The sequence below is a fragment of the Cupressus sempervirens genome, chromosome 1, assembly GCF_028749045.1.
Source record: "Cupressus sempervirens isolate cs-2001-9-10 chromosome 1, ASM2874904v1, whole genome shotgun sequence".
Lineage (NCBI taxonomy): Eukaryota > Viridiplantae > Streptophyta > Pinopsida > Cupressales > Cupressaceae > Cupressus > Cupressus sempervirens.
Genome location: NC_143118.1, coordinates 197,727,412 through 197,752,411, shown reverse-complemented (window position 1 = coordinate 197,752,411; position 25,000 = coordinate 197,727,412). Strand labels below are relative to the sequence as shown.

Sequence of the window (25,000 nt, the reverse complement as noted above, 5' to 3'; positions counted from 1 at the left end):
AGTTCTCTGTTGTTCGCCATTTCGGAAGTAAGGACCTTCCCTATTTGGTTTATCTGGTTTTGGTGGGATTTAACCCTCACCCTATTTCGTCGCCTGTAACACTTTGCTCGGATTTGGAAAATCAGAGCACCATCTTTCGGCATATATTATTCAAGTTTCTATTATTGTGTTTGATCTACTTGTGTTTTTGTATGAATGAGTTTGCATTCATTGTTGTGGCTCAAACACCTAATCGTGTGTCATCCAAACATCCCCATATGGCTTCCTCATTGCTCGTATGGTCTTCATTCTTACCATCTACTATGCCACCGCACTTTCTTTCCCATCCTTCTTCTGTCCACTGTACGACTCACTGTATGACCATCTTGGCTCACCCTACATCAAGCCATTCTTAACCACCGTACGGCCTCCCCACAGACATCGTACAACGTTCCTAATTATTAAAATAGTACACCACCACACTACCATAACTTCACTGTACGGCTACAATAGCTTCTCCCCTCGTACGACCATTAAACCACCACCATATGCCATTCCACATCTGGCCATTGTACGGCTTTCACCCTATATCGTACGGTCTCATCTGTACTTTCCCCCTGCACCTTTCTTCCTTTTCCAAAGTACGTCCTACTTCCAATACAACCCTCCACCGTACGGCCCCATTTTAGGAACACACAAACTACAATTACCACCTAACAATTCTAACAATTCGCTCATTGTGTTTTAGAAATTGCACTGCTAGCACGGAACATTACAGTAGTATTAGAGCTTTGATCCTGCCAACCTGTGGATAGTGAATGAAAGTTTATAGCCACAAGAGAAGAAGAGCACATTCCGTTGATAGAATGGATGCTGAATTGGAACCCATAGCTGCCAAACTCGTGCCACTACTGAGAGAACTTGCGAAGAATCAGGCACATATCAATGACACTCAGCGACTCATGGAAGAGACTCTCAAAAAATTGGCAAACAATGAAATATCTGGAGAACAAAATGGTCATAGCGTGGACTCGGTGTTGGGTAAAACAAATCCTCATCCAACACGCTCTCGACCTTCCATGCCGTCTTTTCTCCATGGACGGAGACACCATCTGAAGGGAAGCAACCGACCTTTGAAGAAATGCAAGAACAATTGCGAGAAGATTGGAAGAATGCGAATTTCAAGGGAGATATATCCTACAAAGATTATGCTAATCCGAGAATGAGATATTCGCGAGGCGGAAACAGAGGATATTTTAATGATGATCTCAGAAGGAAATTGAGTAAAGACCAAGGGTGGCAATGATGATGACATTATATTTTGCCTTTTGAACTTAAAGACCAAGGGTGGTGATTTTTAGCTCAAATACACATGCACTTTGAGTTGAAAATCCAGTCTTTATTAATTTATAAGGCAAAGTGGTGATTTCAATCTAACTTGCGTTTTTCTTCTCCAAAGTAGGGTAGTGATTTTGGGAAAGAATGCATGTTTTTTTCCATGCCATTTCTCTAATAATTTGCATTTTATACTTAAAATGCCTAGGGCAGTGATTTTATATGCAAATGCATATGAAAACACATTGGAAAACCATGTTTTTGTCTCCCTTAGGCTGTGTTTTTGATCTCCAAGGCTAGGTGGCGATTTTGTGAGCATTTGCATGCTCTCTCATACGCTCATTCTTCCCAAAACAGCGCAAGCCTAGGGCATTTCAGTCATTAAAAACAACATTTTTGAGAGAGTTCGCAAGTTAACTACACCTGCGTTTTGGATCAAGAGGCCGTCTACAGCAAACACGACTTTCTTGCTAAAGTTTCGCTCCACAAATTGCATTGCTTCTTCTAGGCACCGTTTTTGTTCTCATGTCCATATTGGCATCTCTTCAAAAGATTTGCAGGTTTGAATCTTTCAAAACGATTGCTAAATTTGTGCATTTTATTTCTCAATCTCGTATACTTTTCAAGCAAGTTATCTTGACTCAAACAAGCATTGAATTTAAGAGGATTGAGTCAAGATTTATTCTCTGTATAATCTTCTTTTTGCAATCTTTTTCTAAATGTGAAAATGTCTTGGATTTTATTTATATTTTGCTCAAGATTTTGAGAGGATGACTTCTCTTGTTTTTGGTTCATGCAATTTTTTTTTCTTTCTTATTTGTAATGTAAATCTTTCATTTCATTTTCAGATTTGCATATGTTTTATTGATCTTTCTTTTGTCTCATTTTCTTATGTTGTATATGCAAGCACTTCATCTTTGTTCCATATGTAGCCGAGATTAAAAACCCTGTCCTATGAATGAAGTATGCAAGAAAAGCAAGCCATTTGTTCCATCGTGTAAATGCATCTCAAAAACCCACCCTCATGCATTTGATGTTCCTTTCCATACTTATTTCATGGTTTCCATGAGACTTAAACTTCCTGTTGGTACTTCTAAGTTTCTTACCAGTTCACTTGTAATGGTAATTTAAACTTCCATTTATAAATAGACGCCATGCCATTCATTTTTTTCCCCATTCCTCCACCATAAAGCTTGTTGTCCATATATGCAATTCACTTTGAAAAACTCGTTTTTGGTTTTCCTCACCATACAAAGAGCCATTTTAGCTCAAATCCTTTCACTTCTTTGCTGTTCTAAAGTTTCCTATCCATATCTTGTGTTTATAACCTCTTAAAATCCATACTTGTGCATCAAAAAGCGTGCGATGGATCCATCCAATGATGATGTTCTCACCTTATGGAATTTTCATGTAATAGTTGTTCACACTCACAGGATTGCTATGTCAGAAGAAGTTGCATTAGGCAAAGGAAAAGAGAAAAAAAAGATGGAAGCATCAATATTGTCAATACCATATCTCGATTTCTCTTTCACAAGTTACCTTATATATTGTGAAGAGATAAGAGAGTGATATCTCTCACACAGATATAGAGGATTTTCTAAAAAGGGTTGATGACACCATATCAAAAGACATGTTCTACATTAAGAATACTAGCATATACACACTCTCTACCCTTACCTTGGCTGATCTAGAACCAAAGTTTCTGTGTAAATGTGCCAAGAATTTTGATCATCCATCATGAACCATCATAGACCAAGATGGGAACAACATCATAAGTCTAGATCTTGAGACTATTGATAGGAATTTCCGAGCTCCACTTGCTCCATTGATCCCTAATATATCAAAGCAAAAGGCTTTAGAAAGGTGGGATGAAGACAATGCATATTGCATGAAATACATCAATGGCAACTGGTTAATCAACAAGATGCCTAAACTCAAGAGATGGCCAAAGGGTGTGCGCTATATAGAATTCAAGGAAGAGATCAATGATCTCATCACTTTGCTCAGCCGTATTGAAGGACTCAAAGGATCCAACACTTTTGAGCCTTGGATGTATAAATACATATCTCTGATTGTCGGATCCAAACAAAAGAAGATATTTTGGGGAGAGATGATTAGTGATATCCTTTGTGAGCAGTTATCTCAAGTCTCTGCCACTGGAACATTTTGTATGAATTCCTATTTGGTGTACATTATTGTTGCCCTATGCTCTTTTCTAGGCCTTTCGACCAAGTGAGATAGGAAACTGCTGTCCGTTTGGGAGTACTACAAATAGTTGCCTTTAAGAGCCAACTTTATGCATTACAGGGGAATACATGATGCTTTCTATGGACATTACGTATGCTTGTTTGACTAGGAGCTTCAAAAGAAGCATGTATCTGATGAAAGCTTGGATCAAGGTAAATAAATATGGCTATCTCATGTTATAGTTCCCCAACTTCACATATCTACAAGGTGGGTATTTTAGAGGTGAACCATATACACTGCTACAATATCCCATTGATGAGATCATATTGATGGAGTTGGTGAGACAACTCATGACAATACAAGCATACCAATCCACATTACATAGATTACAAGTGGCGATTTTGTCACATAATCTATTAAAAATCGGTGAATACTCCTTGGATGCAACGTCCAAGGTGAAACACATGGAGTTTGAACTCCAAAGGATCACCTTAAAGAAGTTCATGGTCAGGTGCTACTCTGACTAAAGGGGGTTTGAATGACAAGACGAGGAGGCAGTTTGTGCACTTACATCGCCTTAGGAGTTGTGGATTGATTTGCGTACTGAGGTAGACATTCAAAGGTTAGACTATTGCAGGCTAACCCACCAAGCAAATAATTGAATTTAACCTTGCAGAGATCCCTGTTGGGATTGAAGATGATGATGAAATCCTTGATCTGGATTACACAAATCATCATGTGGAAAGCTTACCATTCTTGTACCTACTTGGTCATCAAAGGAAAGTACCTCTATTTGGGATCAGTTTCAATCAACCCTCACCATTACCATTATTTGGTTAAAAAAAGAGGCCTTAAATTTATCAAGATCAAGCCAGGAAAAGATATGGACTCTGGTGGTCTAATTTGTTTAAGCTCGAAAATTAAAGGCAAGGGTAAGGATGGTAAATCAACCTCAGCATCAAAGCCTTTGGTTTTTCCAAAACTCACAATTAAGGGAGCTAGGGCTACAAGAAAGGTTCTAGAGGTAAAGACTGTGGAACCTCAAAAGATTCAAATTGATTCCAATTATGATGAGATGCCATAGAAGCGTAAGAAATCTGTCCCTATAGTAACTCTTGTGGATGCATCAATTGCAATAACACTTCCATACTCTGCACCTATGTTGAATGAGTCACTTGATTCACCATTGGACACAACTATGGACACATTCTCTACAAAACATGCACCCCTTGAGGATTTAGTTATGATAAGACCAACTTTACCCATCTCCTCGGTTGCGCTTGCAATTACATCAGAGGATCAATACCAAAGCTTCGAGAATGTGCTTGACACATACTCCATGTCTATTCCATCCTTGTTAGTTCCATCCATGGTGTTGGTGGATACCACCTTAGCGCAATTCGAGCAATTCATGGTTGAGGTCACTCATAGAAGCCTCTCTCCAATCGCCATTCAGACAGAGACTCTTCCTGTTGTGACCATAGTTATACAGGTGGACTCGGTAAGCACATTGGTCACTACATCTACAATAGGTTCATCTTCCTTCGATTTACCTCCATGGCTAAGTGCAATGACACAAAATAAATAAAGGAAGAAATCCCACCTGAAGACTTTGACTTTAGACAAGTTGCTAGATCCAAGGCCCCATAGAGATAAAAAGAAAAAATAGTTTCAAGGGTTGTAGTTGGGAATGATGAAGTCAAGTATGCCTAGGTAGCTAAGCCTCTAGTTGACAAACCTATGGAGGAGATGCAATCCATAGATTACAAGTTTGTTAGCCGACTGGACCGTCCGGCGGTGTTTCTGTATCCTATAGCTGACGGTCCGGCGGTATTTTGTATTCTGTAGTCGACGTTGTCGGTAAATAGTTTGTAGCGGATAGAATATTTGTGGCCGACGGACTCTTTCGGGAAGGTTCGGCGGTAGTATATATATCCCGTCTGGGATCATTGTAAAGCATCATTCATCTACTATTGCAAATAATAATATAAGTTCTGCTGTTCATGTTTATTGTCTATATGCGTTCATTTCCTTTACCTGTTTTGACAGACACAATTGTCGACGGAGGGTCCGGTGTGAATGTGTTGCCGGAGGATACTTGGAAGAAGTTGGGAAAGTCGACATTGTGGCCACCTGCATTTTAGTTGCTCACAGCAGACCAACATGGAATCAAACCGTTGGGAATTCTGAAAGCGCAACCGGTAACAATTGGTACGCAACCATTTTTATTGGATTTTGTGGTCATTCCATTAAAAAGAAAAGTCTATGATGCTATTCTGGGACGGGATTGGTTGGTGCAAGCAAAAGTAAAACATGATTGGAAACGCAATAACCTATCAATGGAGCGCGGAGGCAAAAGATTCATAATTGACCTTTACACGCAAATGGTTGGCGAGGAGGCAGCATTGTCAGATTCTGACAGTGAAGGTGAGAGTGATGACGAAGGAAAGAGGAGAATGGAACTAGATGAAGGAGTATTGAGACTTGACGGAGGATCGAATGACGACGACCTGGACTCGGTGAATGGCCTTTACCATTGGCAGATAGAAGACTACGAACTCTTTTCGAGTTGCAATATGCTAAGGGTCGACGAAGATGAGAAAAAGGAGGAAAACGAATGTCTGGAGGAATGCAGGGAAGTGGAAGAAGGAAAAGCTGCCATGGCTGAAGCTGAGGGGAAGAACATATAGTCTGAACACAGAAAAACAAAAAATCCCACTGTTCGATACATGGTGAATGGACCGCGCGGAAAGAAAATGTTACACCGCAGCATAAAATTAGTGGAAGGGCACCGACAGCAAGGAAATAATCTAGTTGCGCGACGACCGCAGGCACAGTGGGCGACAGGGGTGGCAGAGAACAAATGCAAGGCATACGACGGTCATAATGAAATCAAAGTGGAAAAGTTTAAGGGCAGATGGGTTGGACCATATCAGATTCAGAAGGTCGGCGACAATGGAGCGATCAGATTATCAACTTTGGACGGGCAGAAGATACCTCCGGCAGTCAACAGATCCAAATTCAAAATATATGGTGCCAAGAAGACTCCGTCGCTGTCACAGGATGGCCAGCTGACTTCATCATCATTGCAGAATGGCGACGCCTGGAGGCAAAATGGAGGTACCTCTGTTATTTGATTTCTTTTAGAAAAGAACATTAAAAAAAAAAAAAAATGAAAAGAAAAAAAAAAAATTGAAAAAGAAAAAAAAAAAAAAAAAATTGAAAAAGAAAAAAAATTGAAAAAGAAAAGAAAAAAAAATTGAAAAAAAAAAAAAAAAATTGAAAAAGAAAAAAAAGAAAAAAAAAATTGAAAAAGAAAAAAAAAAATGGAAAAAGAAAAAAAAAAAAATTGAAAAAGAAAAAAAGAAAAAAAAAAATTTGAAAAAAAAAAGAAGGGGCCGCGGACAGAAAGGTCCGCGGGCTGAAAAGTCCCGCGGGCAACTGCTGTCCACGGGCAGTGAAAGTCCCGTGGACCGTCTGTTTGTGGGCACAATTTTTTTTCTTAAGAAAAAAACAATTTTTCCTCCACCAGGCCGCGGGTAAGGAAAGAAACGTCGCGGGTAGGAGAAGAAAGGCCGCGGGTAAGGAAAGAAAGGCCGCGGAAAGGACGTGGGTTAAAATAAAAGATTCAACTCCGCCAGTCAGAGTTTGTCCTCCGCCAAAAACAAGACCGCGGGCATAAAACTTGTCTTTCTCCGCCGGTAACAAGGGAAGGTCCGCGGGCAGTCTTCGCCGGTAAAAAGAAAGGCCATGGGTAAAAAAACAAACCCACCAGACTCCATTCCCTCCTCCAGCTAGACTTCCGTGGGGAAACAGAGACATAAAGAAGAGTGCTTGTTCTGCCAGAAGGAGAAGAATTTCTGTGTGCAGAGGGATTTGTGGTGGATTGTAGAGGAAGCAGTATAAAAAAAAAGAAAAAAAAGAAAAAACGACGACAGAATCAAATTGTTCAGAATGAGTGACAGATGATGCCAAAGGGAAGGGGACGCATCCGTGGTTGCCAGAAAGAGTGTAGAATCGGCAGATAATGACAGAAATGGTGTGTTCCGTGCATTTTTGTGTGGGTTTCGAAGTGCTAATTTGGTCTTGCCCCTCGACCCCGCCGGGGGCATTGCCCCCTGGACCCCCAGTCGCGGATATCAGTCATGGGAGTCTGACCAGTTCAAAAGAGTTGAAGTTGCTACAGGCATGGATTGTTTGTGTAACAGAGGCAGTGGGAGCAGGTGTTGGCTGTGAGGCTGTCTTGGTGGATGCGTAGAGAGCTCGGGAGGAGTTGATCATCCAGTTGGAGGTAGTGCAACAACACTTGGCTCAGGGTACCGAGGAATTGAAAACAGAGAAAGCAGCACAGGTGGCTATCAAGGTCAGCTTGAGGAGACAGTATTGTGTTAGCAGAGGCTACAGATGTAATGAGATGAATGTGGAAGTGATGTGACAGAAGCAGATTTCTCTTGTTGTAGTCACTCTGTTAATGTATTTTGTTTGTTAATTTGTCTCAAATATTTTGTAATTCGTCAGGAGACGACTTTTCTTTTTGGGGGGGATGGTGTTAGCCGATTGGACGGTCCGGCGGTGTTTCTGTATCCTGTAGCCGACGGTCCGGCTGTATTTTGTATTCTGTAGCCGATGTCATCGGTAAATAGTTTGTAGTGGATAGAATATTTGTGGCCGACGGACTCCTTCGGGAAGGTTCGGCGGTAGTATTTATATCCCGTCTGGGATCATTGTAAAGCATCATTCATCTACTATTGCGAATAATAATATAAGTTCTGCTGTTCATGTTTATTGTCTATACGCGTTCATTTCCTTTACCTATACGGTAAACAAAGTTCACCGAAATTGAACTTGGAAAACAAATGCATCTGAGTTGTCAACAAGATGCAAAGGATGCGCTCAACATGCTCACACACAATAATGATAAGCTGTAGGAAAATAACAAGTTTAAGGAGGACAATGTGCGACATCTAGATACCATAGAGAAGATGAAGAACTCTTCTCTCTCAACTGATTCAGTTTCTTGTGAGCATGCTGTATTGGTGGAACATAAGGCAAAGGCTTTGGATGAATGGAGCGGCCACATTGAATTGCAGGGTGTACAAGTGATTCGAGATGCGTATCAAGTGCTGAAGCACAAAAGAAAGAGAACCACATCGAATGAGCTTCTCTTATCATTCAATCATCAACTTAGTATATTGGACGGAGATCTAGGGGTCTGGAAAAGCATGACAGAGGTTGACCTTGATGTCCTTTGTGAGTATAAAGTCATCTCTTCTGTAAAGATGTACTATGATTATTTACGTTGGATGGTTAACAAGGAACGAAGTCATGCAAGAACTTGTGGTTGAGATCAAGTTGGCAATAATCAAGAGAGCATGGGCAATAAATGTTTTCAAAAGTCGTCATGCAAGATCACTACTAAAAATGGTGAGTTGGTTAACGAGGAAGGCATTCTAAGACAATTCATAGAAGCTATTCGTTTGCAACTTGAGGTCGATGACTTCAATTTCAGCATGATAAACACATTGGAAAGTTGGAAGTTATCCTTAAGTACTTTGCAAAGTAAGTTGATAGAAAGTAACACCGTTATTCTAGTATGTGCAATCACACTTCAAAAATTAGCCATTATCGCACAACATATAGGTGAACCAGATGTTGCAGTTGTATGGGAGTCTCTGTAGAAGTTTGGGAAGGTCATTGATGCTCTGTAAAGACATCTCTCAAGTGTTTCAGATACTTCTTTTTCAATGCTTTATACGACTAGGTGTATATTTTATGATGGCATGTAGAAGCAAAATACTTTGTAAATGCAAGAAAACATGTACCTGTATAGTTGCTTCATGCAATCAGGTTGCAAGTGCATTAGGCATCACAACATGGAATAAATCATAGTTAGTTGTTGAATAAGTCAAAGTGGTTGAGGATTTCCCCTTTTCTCTCCACTTTTCTATCTCCTCTTTTCCTATATAAAGGAAAGATTTCATTGTATATGATTATCTTTTGTTTTAGGCAAGAAGGCTATGCTTGGAAATCTCGTATGATGAAAACTCTTTGTTTCATAGTACACTTTTTAGAATTGAATAAAAGAAGCAAGACTTTCCAAACTTTGTGTTGCAAATCTTGAGATTGAGTAATGTTTTCTTATGTTGTATTAGTTAATCATTCTTGAGTTCTTATACTAGTTTCTTATGTGTGAATCATTTGAGCATTCAGTTTAGTTTCTTGAAGACTTTGTGCTTCAAAGAAAGAGATAATAATAGTCAAATAGTGCTGCAATTACTGAGAGTTGAAGACTTTGAGTATTTTATTTCATTTTGAGGATAATTAGTTAAAGACTTTGTGCTTTGCAACTTATTCTGGTTATTCCTCAAATCAGATTAATCACAAGAGATTTTGGGCCCTTGTTCTTAATCTACCAAATATACTAATAACTGTTGTCTGAGGAGTTGTACTCAAGTCAACCACCGAGCCACTAGTATTACCATAGTAGTAGATACTTTCTGTTAAGTTTGAAGTCTTTTTTCACATTTCATTCATGAAAAAAGAGGAATGGATAGAGAGAACCCACCCATTTTGTAAATTCAGTTAAGTCTCTATTGAAACCACCTACAGTAAGAAGGGATCCTCTCCTATTGCTGAAAGGAGAGATTTATCTTACTGTACTGTTGCCTAAAGTCACAATCTTGTACATTGTAGTTTTAGTGATTGACAAAATCTTTAGCCATCATGGTGCAACTTGTTGCATTCAACTTGCATTTGGTTTGAACCTATGTTCTGTACGAAATTTGTGCGGTCCAAGGTTGTTAATTTCACTCTTGACCATTGCAATCTCTAGTTACATACTAATTGGATATTAAATCTCTACTAGATTGCTGAGTTGCATGGGTACTAGTAGTATACATACCCCTGAGACGTGGAGTAGGTACTGGTACGTTTATCCTATATTGGGTTCTCAGTGGAGAGCATCATAGGTATAAGGACCTTGATTAAAATTTCTGATTTTTGTCTCTATTTTTTGTTTGCATATCAGCTTGCTGTTTATCAAGCTTATTTCATTATTTAATCAGTTTGATACGATGATTGTATGCCATTTCGATTTGTGTACTTAATATTTAACGTTTAAGGTTTGACAGTAAACTTTATCACTATTCTTGCTTTGAAAATTCAGCGCCATTATGATTTTAGGTTTTCTATAAGATATTAAACTATAGAAAACAAATTTCACGTACCCAAAGTACCCATCTCCTATTTTGGAAAAAAATAGCCATATGCTTACCTGTACCCATCTTCAAAATACCCAAGTACCCTGCATCCATGCAACCTTGCCAGATTGCTATCATACCTTGAAGCTTTTCTTTTATATGTTTTTACTGGGTTGATTTACAAATTGAAGATTTCAACATAATTCTGACCCTGGTTTTGGTTTGTTTTATAGGGAAATCGCATATTTTCTGCCGCAGGAGATGGGAATGCATATAGTTGGGACATGGTATGTACATTTGAGTTATTACTCTGTAACTAACTTCATAGTGATAGCATAGATGCGTATGAGCATAAAATACCAATTTGTTACTTGCTTTCATGAAGTTACCAAGGAAATTAGTTTCTTAGTTTGTTAATCATTGGTTTTCTGGAATAAAGTGACTTTCCAGAGTGAGGTTTGTCGAGAGAATTGACTTGATAGGTTAGTTTTGTTTGTTTGTTGTATGCACAATGTAAAACTTGAGTTTGCTTCATATTTCTTATAATAACCACGAAGGCTTATCACAAACATTCCCAACAAAGATATTAATTGTCACAAGATTCTGGTTACAATGTTAACAGTGCTGTGTCAAACTAGGTAATCAATTATTACAACTCCAAATGGCATGAAATAGCACCAAACTATTTATATAACACAATATCTTGCATGAATGATTTAATGCACTTATTAAGGGCTGGAGATTCTTGAACATTGCTTGTAAATACTCCGGCGCAGGTCACGAAGTTGCAGCAATGATAAGCTTCAGCCATGCGGTCAAACCATAATAAAATGCACAAACCTTACAACTCCAATCAGCAGAAACCTTACTTGAAATCCCAAAATAACAATAAAATGAACTTGTAGATCTGGTAATTTAAGAATAGCAGTCGATCCGATTGACGGCCTAGACTTGTATGGTTCCATAAACAGCAAATTAACATTCCAGATCTGTTAAAACTGTTGGGGACGTATTCCAGCAGTGATGATGCTTCAAGAGTCAAAGCAACTAGAAAATTCTCCAAGAAAATGAGCGACCTGCCCCCAAATTTACAAACCATGGTCTGGAAGTGACTATGGAAGTGAAAACCTCAATAACACCAGACCCAAATCAGTCTTTTCTCATAGTAATACTATTTTCACTCACCATACAGAGGCAGCAACAAGGCTGGAAACCTGGGCAATTCACTTTACCATCATCAGTCAGTGTATGTGGACAACAGTTGACTCCAAACACTCATTTCAAACTTCCAGGTGATTCACAATTACATTTTTTGGCCCCAGCAATAAGAAATGTGTACAGAGCTTCAAAACTTCCTGGAAAGACTATGGGTTGATGATGAATCACTCATACATTCACCCAAGGTGATACCAAAAACAGGAACACGGAAACTTGGTCACAAAAGTAAAGGGTATGTCCTAGCAAAGTAAGAGATACATCCCAGCAAAGGAGAGGTACGCCCCAACAAGGAACTACTCAGATCAGTACCAAAAGACACTTTAAAGACAACACTCAAAAATGTGGAAGCTAAACATATCAAAAACCTTCATACCAAACCCCAAACTGAAACACAATTTACACAATGGTGATTCATGCCACTTATTTCATGCCAGGGCTTGTCTTCTAAATACTTAGTTACTGGTTCTAGTTCAATTTGAAATACAGATTCGAAGAACCGGTTCGTTGGTTTGGAAAATTTTTGGAAAGGGCTTTGGGTTTGTTCGTAAAAAACATGTTAAAAAATATATATATATATACACACACATATCTATGAATCCTAGAAGCATATAGTATCATAAAATCATATGATTTAATCTTAGTTAATCATTTAAACAACAAAAACACCATAGGCATAAACTTTAAACATGTAAGTTGTAATCATAGCATCATGAATCAAGATCATACCATCATATATTTCAATTAAAAATTTTCCAGTTCAACATCAAAGATTCAAAACATTAAAAGTAAATCATCATCCATGAATCATAACAAGAAGTTCAAGTATCATTGTATAAAGTTCAAGCTTCAACTAATCATAATGTATAAAATTTTGATATTCATCTTCATCATCATCATCATCATCATCTTCTTCTTCTTCTTGTAGTCTTTCCGCATTTGTTGACTTAGCTATAGTGCTAAGGCCAATGGGATCAGGACCAACAACAATAGTATGGGCATCAAAATCTTCAAAGTCTTCAATTGTAAGCCTAGAAGCAGAAGCATCCAAGTCCGCCAACTCTGCATCTACATCCCACCTCTTTGTTTCCCCTTCTTTGTATTCTTTAGTCTTGTGCAAGAGGAGACGCAAGTTGTAATGCACAAACACCAAGTTCTCCACTGTTTTTGATTGCAGCCTATTGTGCTTCACTGATTGGATTAAAGAATATGTGCTCCAATTTCTCTCTGAATCGAATGAACTAGATTTATGAAGACATGAAATGTAAACAATTAAAATAAAATTTAAATTATTTATCTTAAATCTTTGAATTTTTAGCAATTTATGAAGACAAAGGAAACTAATAAAAGTTTTTTAAGACAAAGGAAACTAATAACAATTTTTTTAAAATTAAACTTACTTGTGATATCACTTTGATTGCAAGGGGCTGCAACGTTTGGAATCTTTGGCCATGGAGCTACCACAATTATGAGCATCCTTCCTAAACCGATGACAAAGAGCATCATTACTTAAATTTTTTGCATTCGCAAACTGTATGAACTCATTCGTAATCAAATCTCGCCTTTCATTATCATGAAAGAGTCTTTCAAATGCTGCCTTGTATCCATCGGACACTTCTATGTCTCTATAGGGTGGTAGCCTTCTTGGTAGATCAGTATACAGGGTGCTATAGTATTTGGGCATCAATGCATAGGCAAACAAATGTAGATGAGTGGTCATTTTGTTCCATCTTTCTATAACAATTGCTATCAATTGTTTGAAGGTTTCTTGAAGGTTTCTTGAGGATCTTGTTCCTTTTCATTTACAATTTGCTTGATCTTCTCAAGCATTGAGTCTATGCCATCATAGATCTCTCCAAGGCAAGGCCTATCCATGTTTGCGTACCTAAGCATGATCATAATGGGTGCAGTGAGATTAATGAGATATTCCACATGTTCCCACCAATTTTCATCCAATATCCTCTTCCTTATTTTGGTTGCCTTCTCAGTGTTGCTTTGCTTCCATATAGCCCAATTGTTGCTGATTACCATATTGGTAAGTGCCTCTTTTACTTGCATAAGTCGTCTCAAGGCGATTACATTTGATGCAAAACGTGTCTTAGCGACCTGTAACATAAAATAGAGTAGAAACAATACAAATTGTTAGACACATATTTGATAAAAGAATACACATCATTTCATAATCAAAAAATCAGAAATTGTAAGATACTATTTTAAAAAAGAATTAACTAATTTAAGTTCAAGTTTACTTACCTTCAACAACTCCAAATGCGAGAACATTTTCAATATCCCTTGAGTCATGTGATGGTTAGTGATGAACATTTGACTATCCTCAACTTCTGCATACACCTCTTTGATCTACTAAATACTCTTCCTAATCTAAGATTGAATGAACGAACTGCACAAGGCGTCCAAAAAATATGTTGGTATCTCTCTTCAACCAACAAACCAGCAACTCTACAATTCTTTTCGTTGTCCGTTATGACTTGGACAATGTTTCTTTCATCCACTTGTTCAATGGCCTCAATTAGGATATTAGCAATAAATGACCCATCTTTTACTTGCCCCTCACAATCCACTGCTTTCAAAAACATTGCCCCTTTTAGGGACACTACCAAAACATTGATCAATGGTTGATTTCTTGCATCTTTCCAGTCATTTGAAATAATTGTTACCCCTGTCTCAATCCATGAATCCTTGAGGGGCTTCAATTTGACCTTGTCATCCAACAAGGTGGTTTGTACTTTCTCAAAACCGGGGCCTGAATACCTTGCAAGTGCTTTATTAACACTCCTCAACATCTGCTTGAAATATGGAGAGCAAACAAGATTAAAAGACATCGCATTTGCATACAAGCATCTTGCCGCATCAATGTCGAAAATTTCCCTACTTTGATTTTGAAATGCAGTTTCAAGTGGTCCCTTTCTTTTGTGTTTAATGGGTACTTCATTTTGAGAATCAAGGGCAGCTGAGGTAGTATAGAAGGGGTGATTTTCTATCACAACATTTGGGGTGGATTTCATTCCTTTTGCTCTTTTCTTATTTTTATTGCCATCAATGACATTTTGTCTAAGTTCATCTCTCTCTTTAGCTCGCTCGTGCTCTTCAATATATTTTAATACTAATGAGTTTGGCACAAGTGCATTCTTTTCGAGGACATTTCTTCACTCCTCTACTAGGGTATCCACACAAATGACCCACCACACGATAATATGAACCGTTTCTTTCTACATCACAACCCTGACATTTCCAATGGAAGCCACCACCTCTTGGAAGAGGTTGTATAATATCAACATACTTCCACAAAGGAGAATTAGATGGAGGTTCTATTCTTTGTGGGATATTGGCACTGTCTACTGAGGAAGATGTAGATCTCTTTGAAGCTCCTTTTTCTATGATAAGAAATTGTATACATATTGACATATTGATATCGAGATTAATTTTTTAGGGAATATGATAGCTAGATCTTATTGTGTAATAACCCTAGCTGGCTATATCCATAACAATCACCAATTTTCCTTTGCTAATCAATAGTCTAACATTTTTTCAAACATTTGACAGTCTTTACTGTTATTGTTGCAAATTTGATAATCTGATTTCAAAATTACACTAGAGAATGCAATTGGGCACTTACAATTTCATATCAATTTAATATTAAGAAGTTTGTATGAATGCCAACATTAATTCACAATTCTGCCCTACAAATTGTGCAATTATATAACTATGAAAGACAGGATTTGCCACAACTTTAATTCATTACCATCAATGTTTCAAACAAATAGTAGCAGCAATAATATTTTAAAATGCCAAGAACTTGGAAATATAGATTTGCTTTGACTTTTAATTTGCAATCTAATGTGAATCCACAGTAGCTCGAATAATATATATCGCAGGCCATATAAATTGAATGCAACTCTTGAAAATTGTAATAGGACCCCTCAGAAATGTCACACAAACCCTCCTTAGGTGAACATGACCCTACAATTGATAAGCTATTGCCCTATAGTGAAACGATAGCCCTCTAACACTCAGATTGAACTCCTAGCCAGGACGTAGAAGCATAAAATTAATAATTCAGCTTTCAATTCCTTCTCTAGAATCCAATCTTCAACACTTGTTCAATCAACTTCTCAATAACAAATAGATACAGTAGAGAAGCAATTACAATTTGCTTTACCTCAACAACAAATTGCAAGATAGACTCGAAATCTAACCCTTATACTTCAGCAAGGGCACAAAACCACAGACTCAAAATTGTTACAAAGACAACAAGCAAAGAGATAAAAAAATTATCGAATGCTTTTTCTCATTAGATGTCCTCATATTTATAATCTCCAAATGGCACTAGTTTCCCAAAAGAATTCCACTTAAGAAGCTTCCTCTACACAACTTCCTCTACACAACATTAAGATATAATGAAGTGCCATCAATATAATTTATTAATTGCTTTTTGCTCCAAAGATGTCATTTTCCACCATAATATTTTGATACGCAAGGCCACCATTTCTTGTTCCCACGATTTAAAACTTTTCATCCCTGTTCCAACGAGCTATAATACTGAGGTGACCAACAAACAACACAAACACAAATAGTAACCTTAGTGTATTTAGATGAATAATAATCAGTGTTCCACGGGGATGTGTCCCCTATGCTTATAGGCTCGTACTCGTTCCGGGGACGAACGAAGATGCAGGGACAGATTTTTGTCATCCCCAAAGTTGTCCCCTTCTTGCCAAATTCGAAAATGTCCCCGAAACAACAAAAAAATTTGGGGAGGAAACTTGGGGATGACCAACAGTACTGGGGATGGCTTTGTCGGGTAAAGGCAAAACAATAAATTTTGCTTTTTGTGCGGGTCCGTAGTTGTCTTAAAGACATAATAAAAATGTGGAAACTATATTTGTCTATTAAAACACTAAAACACTAAAACACTAATTCGTCTACTCATTTTAAGATATGATGTACTTGCTAAGAGGGAAGAAAAACATAGAGCAACAACAGTAGTAGTAGTGAAGAAAGATTGCATTTAGTTTTTCTATTTACTATTTACTATTTTAATTGCACTTCTCTTTTTTCCATTTTGATTTCATGCATAATACTTGGAGACTTTAGGCAATTTGATTTTACTACGTATGTATGTGATATGTTATAATGGAGGTACTATAGTATTTATCATTTGATATTTCCATGTATTGATTTTTTAAAATGTCTATGGTGAATGGTTTATCAATGTTATGATATGCATACTTCAATTTTGTCTCTCTATATAAAAAAATCCCCTATGTTTTTAATTGTCGTCCCCTAAAGTCTCGTCCTCGTATCGGAAACACGTCCCCCTCCCCTAAAACGTCCCCATCCTAGAAACTCTGTGGAGCATAGATAATAATAATAATTGAACCGTCTTGCAAAAACAATTGAAGATGCATCGAAATTGAATTCTAACAACACCAAAGTGATTCTGATGATGAAAGACGACAAATGAACCTGACGGGGTGACTTACCATAAATAGTCGCTCCCTTCAAGATTCTTGGAGCCCAAATTGGAAGCTCGAAATAAAAACTGAGAGCATCACCCAACTCCTCTAACTAAATTGAGCTTATCGGAACAAACAATTTGACTTACTATAAATAGTAAGTCCCTCAAATGGAGCCAAAACATACCATAGGCTATTGAAAAGCCAATAATCTCACTGTTAGCTCATGAGGGTCACGATGGTGAACTGACCATGCCAACTGCAGACATCTGTAAAAAATGGGGACATTACATATTGGTAATGAAAGACAATTGAGAAAATTAAAAAGATTAAACAAAACATTGAAACAAAAACAAAATAGAACAAGAACTTACCTCTTCTGGCTATTGTATGCTTGCAAAGATGTAGCAATGAGACACATGTAGCTTGCAATCCAATCTTCCAACTCCTTGCACAAACCTACTTTTGCTCAATCACCTATTTGCTCACAAAATCACCTATTTGCACACCACAAATGATGTTAGAAGCCAAAATAACCTATTTACATTCACTTTTGAGAGCAGCGGAACTCAAAACATTAACAATTTTCTTTTATAAAAAATGACATAAAGCCATTCAACACTGGAAATTTGCCTGCCGTTCGCTTGAAATTCGATTTGGGCAGTGGAATTCACGTGGGTTCAATTTTCTAGAATCTAGGTTTGAACCACCCCTAAGGAATTGGAACCTTGGCCGAATTTTGCTCGATCCAAACTAGCATATTGAATTGGTTTGAACCTAGGTAGGATTCTCTGCGCAAAAGGACAAACCTGGGTAGTTGTCTAAATACAAACTAGAAATCTAATAATATGCGGGAAAAATGCAGGTAAAATCTAGTAACGTAAGGGTATATAAAATCTTTAGGATATGAGCAAATGAGAACCCTCAACCTCTTTTTAAAGCTTTTCAGGGAAAAATGTTTTTTGGAATAATATAAAACAACTTATTTTCTAACTAAAATATCTTTTCAGACTAGAAAATGAACTTTTTTGTGCAAGTCCCCACTAGAGTGGAAAACACACAGGTTCAATCTAGTAACATAATGACATATAAAATCTTTAGGATTTGATTAAATGAGAATCCTCAGCCTCTTTGTAAAGCTTTTGAGTGATAAAACAATTTGAATAATATAACACAACTTGTTTTCCAATGAAAGGATCTTTTTGGACTATAAAATGACTTTTTGTGTGCGAGTCCTCACTTTTCCTAGGCATCCACTTTTGAGGGGAAAAATAGTTTTTTTATTAAAATATCTCTTAAGAAAATATTTTAACATTAAAGATTAGAAACATAACTTCATATTTCAAATACTCCATCTCAGTTCTAAAAAGCATTGCCAAGGCTTCAATGTAATATCCTGCTTTTGAAATACTTTAATAATAAATAATAATATACAAGCATATGCTAATTATAATTATTTTAGGTATAGCAAATTAATAACCAATATAATAATTCACATACAAGTAATCACTATAATATCAATAATAATAATAAATATAAAGTTAATCAATCAACATCAATCAATAATATTAGTACTATCATTATTGAGGAATTTAGTAATCAAAATAATATTATTAATATTGATCATATCGGTAGTATTTCGATTATTAATATTCAGCCACTAATAACCAAAATTAATAAAGAAATAATCATAGTTGAATGAGGCCATTGACCATGATAGGAAGCAATAATCTTGGTTGAGAAAAACTGAAAAAGGCACTTGCATAAACAATGATTTATACATGTCACTAGGAGGAGATGTTTGACATGGCTGGCTAAATGGTTTAAGTTGATGCATTATCGTTAGAGTATATAGTAATGAGCAAGGGAAATGAAACGAGATATATATATATATATATATATAATATTAGAAATGGTGGTACAGGATTACCGATATCATGTCAACTTAGCACCCTTTAACATTTAGTCAATATGTTAGTATTGTAAGAAATTAGTGGTCATAAAGAAAATTGGCAGTGACCAAGGATGTTGACGAGGCAAAGAACTAAATGGTCTATTGTCAATATGCAGATTGTATCAAATAAAGCAAATTACCTTGTTTAAAAGGACGAAAACAGATTAAAACTAAGTTATGAATTGACATTATAGTAAATAATTGTTAGCAGAGAAACTTCAATTCTGAAAGGATACAATGTAGTATTGGTCTCTTATTAAGAGACAATAATATTGATGATTATAACTCCAATAGAGATCTTTACTTCTGATATTGCTAGAGAAGAGATTTATGATGATATTTTTGTAGAACCTCAAGATGTGGCATTCGAGGTGTGCTAGGTTCTCATCCTAAATATCTAACTTTTTATTAGATGAAGAGACGTGCAACATGCAAAGAGACATGCGTTTAGAAATATGAAGAGACTCGTATTTGGAAAATGAAGAGACTTCTGTTTGTGATATGAAGACTCTCTCAATTCAATATATATATGATTTGCTTTATGTGGTAAATGTTGTATTCAGTTGAAAGCATTGTACTCAAACTTCTTTCATTTTGTCATGTCCCCTATTTTCCTACAATAGAAGTTAATAAATGAGTTGACGAAATAATATTAATGACATCAATTATATAATTAAGAATAATAAGTGAGTGATAAGATATAAAATATTATTAAATAATGAGCCTACTGATATTACTACTTATGTCATTATTATTATAATATATATATTATATTATATAATATATTATAATAATGTTATCAAATATACTTATAATATAATCATATGTTAAGAATCAAATGACACTTAATGTGAGTCTAAGAATAGTCACGTCTGCTCAAGGAAATATGTATATAATAAGGCATAGAGATTGGAGGAAGGGGGGAGGAGAAAGAAAAGAAAGACAAGGAGCAGGGATAATTACCATGAATGAGAAGGATATGAGAGAATTTACAGAGACTTAGGAAAGAAGCATGTGTAATAACCACAACCACTCATGCAGAATATAATAGACCTAGAGTCAACACGACAGGAGGGATTACGGCAGACCAATGCCAATATAGGAGATGAATTAGAGAATAATAAGAATATGAGTAAAGAGAGCTGTGACAGGAACAATGTACATCAGCAATCAAATCAGGATATTCAGCAGTTTATATCTCAGAATGATTTCTTTGTGTTCTGTATAGAGAGTTCAGATCGAATAGGATAAGATGACAGGAGATTGCACACACAATCAATTACATGACCGAATAGTTTCAGTGCTAGCAGGGCCTTCACAACCAACAGTATAGTCACCAAATTCATTAGATACCAAATTAGGTGTAATCGCAGTGGCTATTAAGAAGAAGGTGGAGACGTTCAGAGTTATTCAGAAGTGATGATATACAAATACCTAGCATTCGATAAATACCTAGCATTCAGACTTATATTATCTAAATAGGGAACAGTGGCATCTGATTATATTGGCATCTTAGAACGTTGGCACTACATATCTGATATAAGTTTATTCCAGTGACAAGATAACGAAAAGAGCATGAGATAATTAGACAGTTCAGAAAAATGAATTATAACAGCATCTGAAATTAAAAGGGAAATATGATTGGAAAAATAAACTGTTGGCGGAAATGAATACATTCACTAGGAGTGTGTAACAATGGCCTTTTGCCTTTCACATGCTACTCTTCAGTTGCATTAAAGTCGTTTCAATCAAGATAAGTTTGTTTGTCTTTTGTGGTAGATTTAAGCAAGTGCGTGTTCTTTGGTTTTGGTAGCATGTCTATCGAGAGCTTTGTGCTTGGGTGTGTATCAAGAGCTGCTTGTGCTTGTCAATAGTGAGAGCTACCTACTTGCGTGTGTATCGAGAGTTGCTAGTGTTTGTGAGTAGTGAGAGCTGACTACGTGGGTGTGTATTAGGAATTGCCTCCTTGTTTATGTATTCAGAGTTGTCTGTGTATATAGGATACCAAGTTTTGATGATTCTGTATTGTGTAATCTGTGCATGACCAATATTGTTAAGGATCATTACTCTTGTGCTAGGATCATTACTCTTGTATGCATACTGAGATCCTTCTCAAGGAAGATTAGAGTGCAAAAAGATAAGTATTCTATGATTACATCTTTGAATGTTGATTATGAATTTCATTTTATATATCATTGGGAATAACATATGTTTTTAGCATTGATTTCTATATTTCTCTTCTTTATTATTAATCTCCCTTGATTGTAGGACGTATCAAAAAGCAATGGGATGATGAGACATTATATACAAAGTCATGCAGACTTTAGAAATGAACATGGGAACGCTGTTTGCAATCATAGGACAGAATTGGTGATACATATCCTCATTAAAGAAGATCATATATAGGTTATTATGATTAGTTTCTTTGAAGAGGAAGAAATGATATTCAGAGGGAGACTATTCAGCTGCAGAAATTAGATTAAGAGGGAGCTTGCATAACAGAGGGAGAATGCCTAATTCTTGGCAAGCTTGTGTAGCAGTGTGACTACTAAAGCTTCTTGTTTGGTTAACCTGGAATCATCTCCCTTATTGTAATAATCAAAGTAGTGAGAATGCTGCTCCTGCTGAGAGGGAGTCTTTGTTGAGAGAGAATCTCAACCATTCTTATGCATGCTGTTAATGAGTTATTCTTTATGAAAGAGAAGTTCGAGGTGAAATCCCTCGTTCCGCCCTCTGCGAGTAGGCATGGTGGAAATGCATTCTTCTCAGGGAGACGTCTGAGGTGAAAACCCTCATTCCACCCTCTCCGAGTAGGTATGGTGGAACCATCCTCTGTGAGTAGGCATGGTAGAAATGCATTCTTCTCTGGGAGATGTCTGAGGTTAAAGCCCTCATTTCGCCCTATGTGAGTAGGCATGGTGAATTCATCCTCTGCGAGTAGGCATGGTGGAAGTCATTTGTATGACTCCATTACTTTAACATTATGCTTTTATTGTTCACCCTCTAGAACTAGCTAGGGTGAATAGTGTTATGTTGAGATAACAATGTTTTATTGAGAAAATTTGTGATGAGAAATTGTTATTGACATTTTTGGTTGTAGCTATGTGTGTGAGCCATACTAAAGATCTCTCTTTTGCTAAGAGTAAGTGTTGAAGATTATAGCCGTGATAGAGATGTTTACTTTTGATATTGCTAGAGAACTTAGAAGAGATTTATGAGATATTTTTGTATAACCAAGTGCGTATGATGTGGCATTCATGGTGTGCTAGGTGTCCCATCCTAAATATGACATTTTATTATATGAAGAGATGCGTGACATGCATTTGGAAATCTGAAGTGTTGTATTTGGAAAGTGAAGAGACTTTTGGTTATGATATGAAGAGTCTCTTAATTTAATATATATATTTTCTTTGTGTGATATTGTATTCAGTTGAAAGCATTCTACTCAAACTTCTTTTATTTAATAAAAGGGATTTTTTTTGTGTGGTTGGGTTTTTCCCCTCATGTTGGAGGATTCTCATAGGATAAATTGTTGTCTCTTTGTGTCTTATTGTTCTTCATTTTGGTTATTGCTAGTTATCTTTATTTTTGGGCACTACATTAACAATGGACATGTCTCTTGTGACATACCACTTAAGGATAAAAAGGAGATGAGTTCTTTCCATTTAAGGCATCATATAGGAGATATAGAATAAAACTCAAACAGGAAACTTATCAGTACATGGTGGTTCGCCGGAATCCAGAAAAAGTTGGAAACTATATCAAGGGTTGTTCAGGCTGTCTTCTTTTAATTGAGTTGCAATGCTTGTGTAAGGATGAAGTTATATTTATACATCGACATGGCTATAGTAAAATATATATAGTAAATGTATATATACTATTAATAGCTAGAATTCCATGTGTTATGTATTTGACTCATATATCAAGGGCATGTGATTGGATCATAAAAAGGTAATAAAGCTTATATAAAAATATGTTGGAGACTCTTCATAAGGAATAGATGAATAAGGAATATAATGAGTAATCAGAGATATGTAAGAAAGGAGCTAATGTTTCCAACGAGGGGCTTGTCTAAATCCAAGCAATAATATCAGTCCCTAGATAGGGTAGGGGTCAGCATCTTGGAAGCCTTAGAGGGCAAGTCCCAAGATAGGATACTGGCTTAGACTTGTAAACTTTGAGGGAGCCTATTTTAATTCGTCTTTAGGCACCTTGGTTACATGCCTAATCCTTCATTCAATGAGTTGAAGTAGTAATAAGGTTGGTATGGAAATAATTTAATCTAATAAGATAATTGAATAATTCTCTTTACTTTGAATTTCCTAGACTGAATTATTAAATCTTTATCCATTTAGCTTAGGAAATAAATATCAAATTTCGTTTAAAACAGGCCTAAACCTACCAAAGGTCATTACATTCAGATTTTGATTTTAGTCATGCAATAAAGTCATCGAAGTAGTTAGATGATGTCTGATGCCTACTTGTTGACTAACCAAAAATAAATGTGATCTCCGAGAAGTTTGGAGAACATGTTAAGAGTCCACAAATGCTTCTATTTGCATTGTTGCGATCTATAATGCCAAATTGAGCTCAATTCCTCAAATAGAAATTTTGAAATAGTGAACTTGCATTTTTTCAAGAAGTTTGGAGTTCTCTCCAATACACCTAGAAGCTTATAAGAAAAATCAGAAATTGAACAAAAATCTTACAAATTAATATTGCATAAAATGGGGACATTATATTTATTTAAAATTTTGGATGCATGTGAAGAGTTTTAATTGTATTAAGAATATATTGTAATTGTAAATTTTTAGGAATTTGTTAATATAATTTATTTATGGCTTTGATGGAAGATATATTGAAGTTTCAAATGTAATGCATATATCTCATTCCATTGATTCTAGTATTAGAGTATATTATTCTAAGCAAAATTTATGTATGTTACAAAATACATATGAATTAAAATCTATGTAATAAACGGATTTATTATTTCTAGTAGTGTTTTATGAAACTTTTAGGTCTGTGGTGTTGCTAGCAGATGTAGGGAACTAGAACAACCTTGAAGCTTTTTAATGTTCATCATTGACCAAAGTAGGCTGGCAGGATAGTTTGTTAGCATTTTAACTCAGCTTTCACTGTGAAACAAAGGAAATCTAATTTTTCAAATTATAGGGGGAACTTCCCTATAACAAAAATAAAACCTTAATTTCCTAATCTAAACAATATTTACTTGCTATTTAAAATTTGTAACATATCATTTTGGATAGCTCACATATAACAAACACTACTAAAGGTGTGACTTTAAGCATTCAATATATACATACTTATAAACTTTATGATAATAGCACATTTACGCTACCTAGCTAAAAAGAAAGACTGAATAAAATGATAATGTAATTTCCCTCAACTAGAATTTTTGTAAACTACTTAGAATTGTTTTGCTGCAAAATTAAATTGGAAACTGTATATTGAAATGGAAACAAATAATTGGAAATCGAATGTCGTACACTCCAATCACAAATCTGAACCAAATTTTATCAATTATAGTTAGTGGTATAAACTCTAGATTGGCAAAAATACTTGGTTATGGGAAAGTTTCAACAGTATCTTCCCACATTAAATATCAATTTCAGAAACCCTTAGAAAGCTGATTTGAT

General features: G+C 36.2%; 1 protein-coding gene across 4 annotated transcripts in view; it reads left to right on the top strand.

Moving 5' to 3' along the window:
- The window catches only part of DWA1 (DWD (DDB1-binding WD40 protein) hypersensitive to ABA 1), a 262,989-nt gene that overhangs the window by 68,963 nt on the left and 169,026 nt on the right, over nucleotides 1-25,000 (top strand). For all 4 annotated transcript variants that reach the window (XM_089820059.1, XM_089820040.1, XM_089820029.1 and 1 more), the window contains exon 7: nucleotides 10,934-10,987. In XM_089820059.1, coding sequence (XP_089676185.1) covers nucleotides 10,934-10,987 — 54 coding nt within the window. The remainder of the gene's footprint in view (nucleotides 1-10,933; nucleotides 10,988-25,000) is intronic.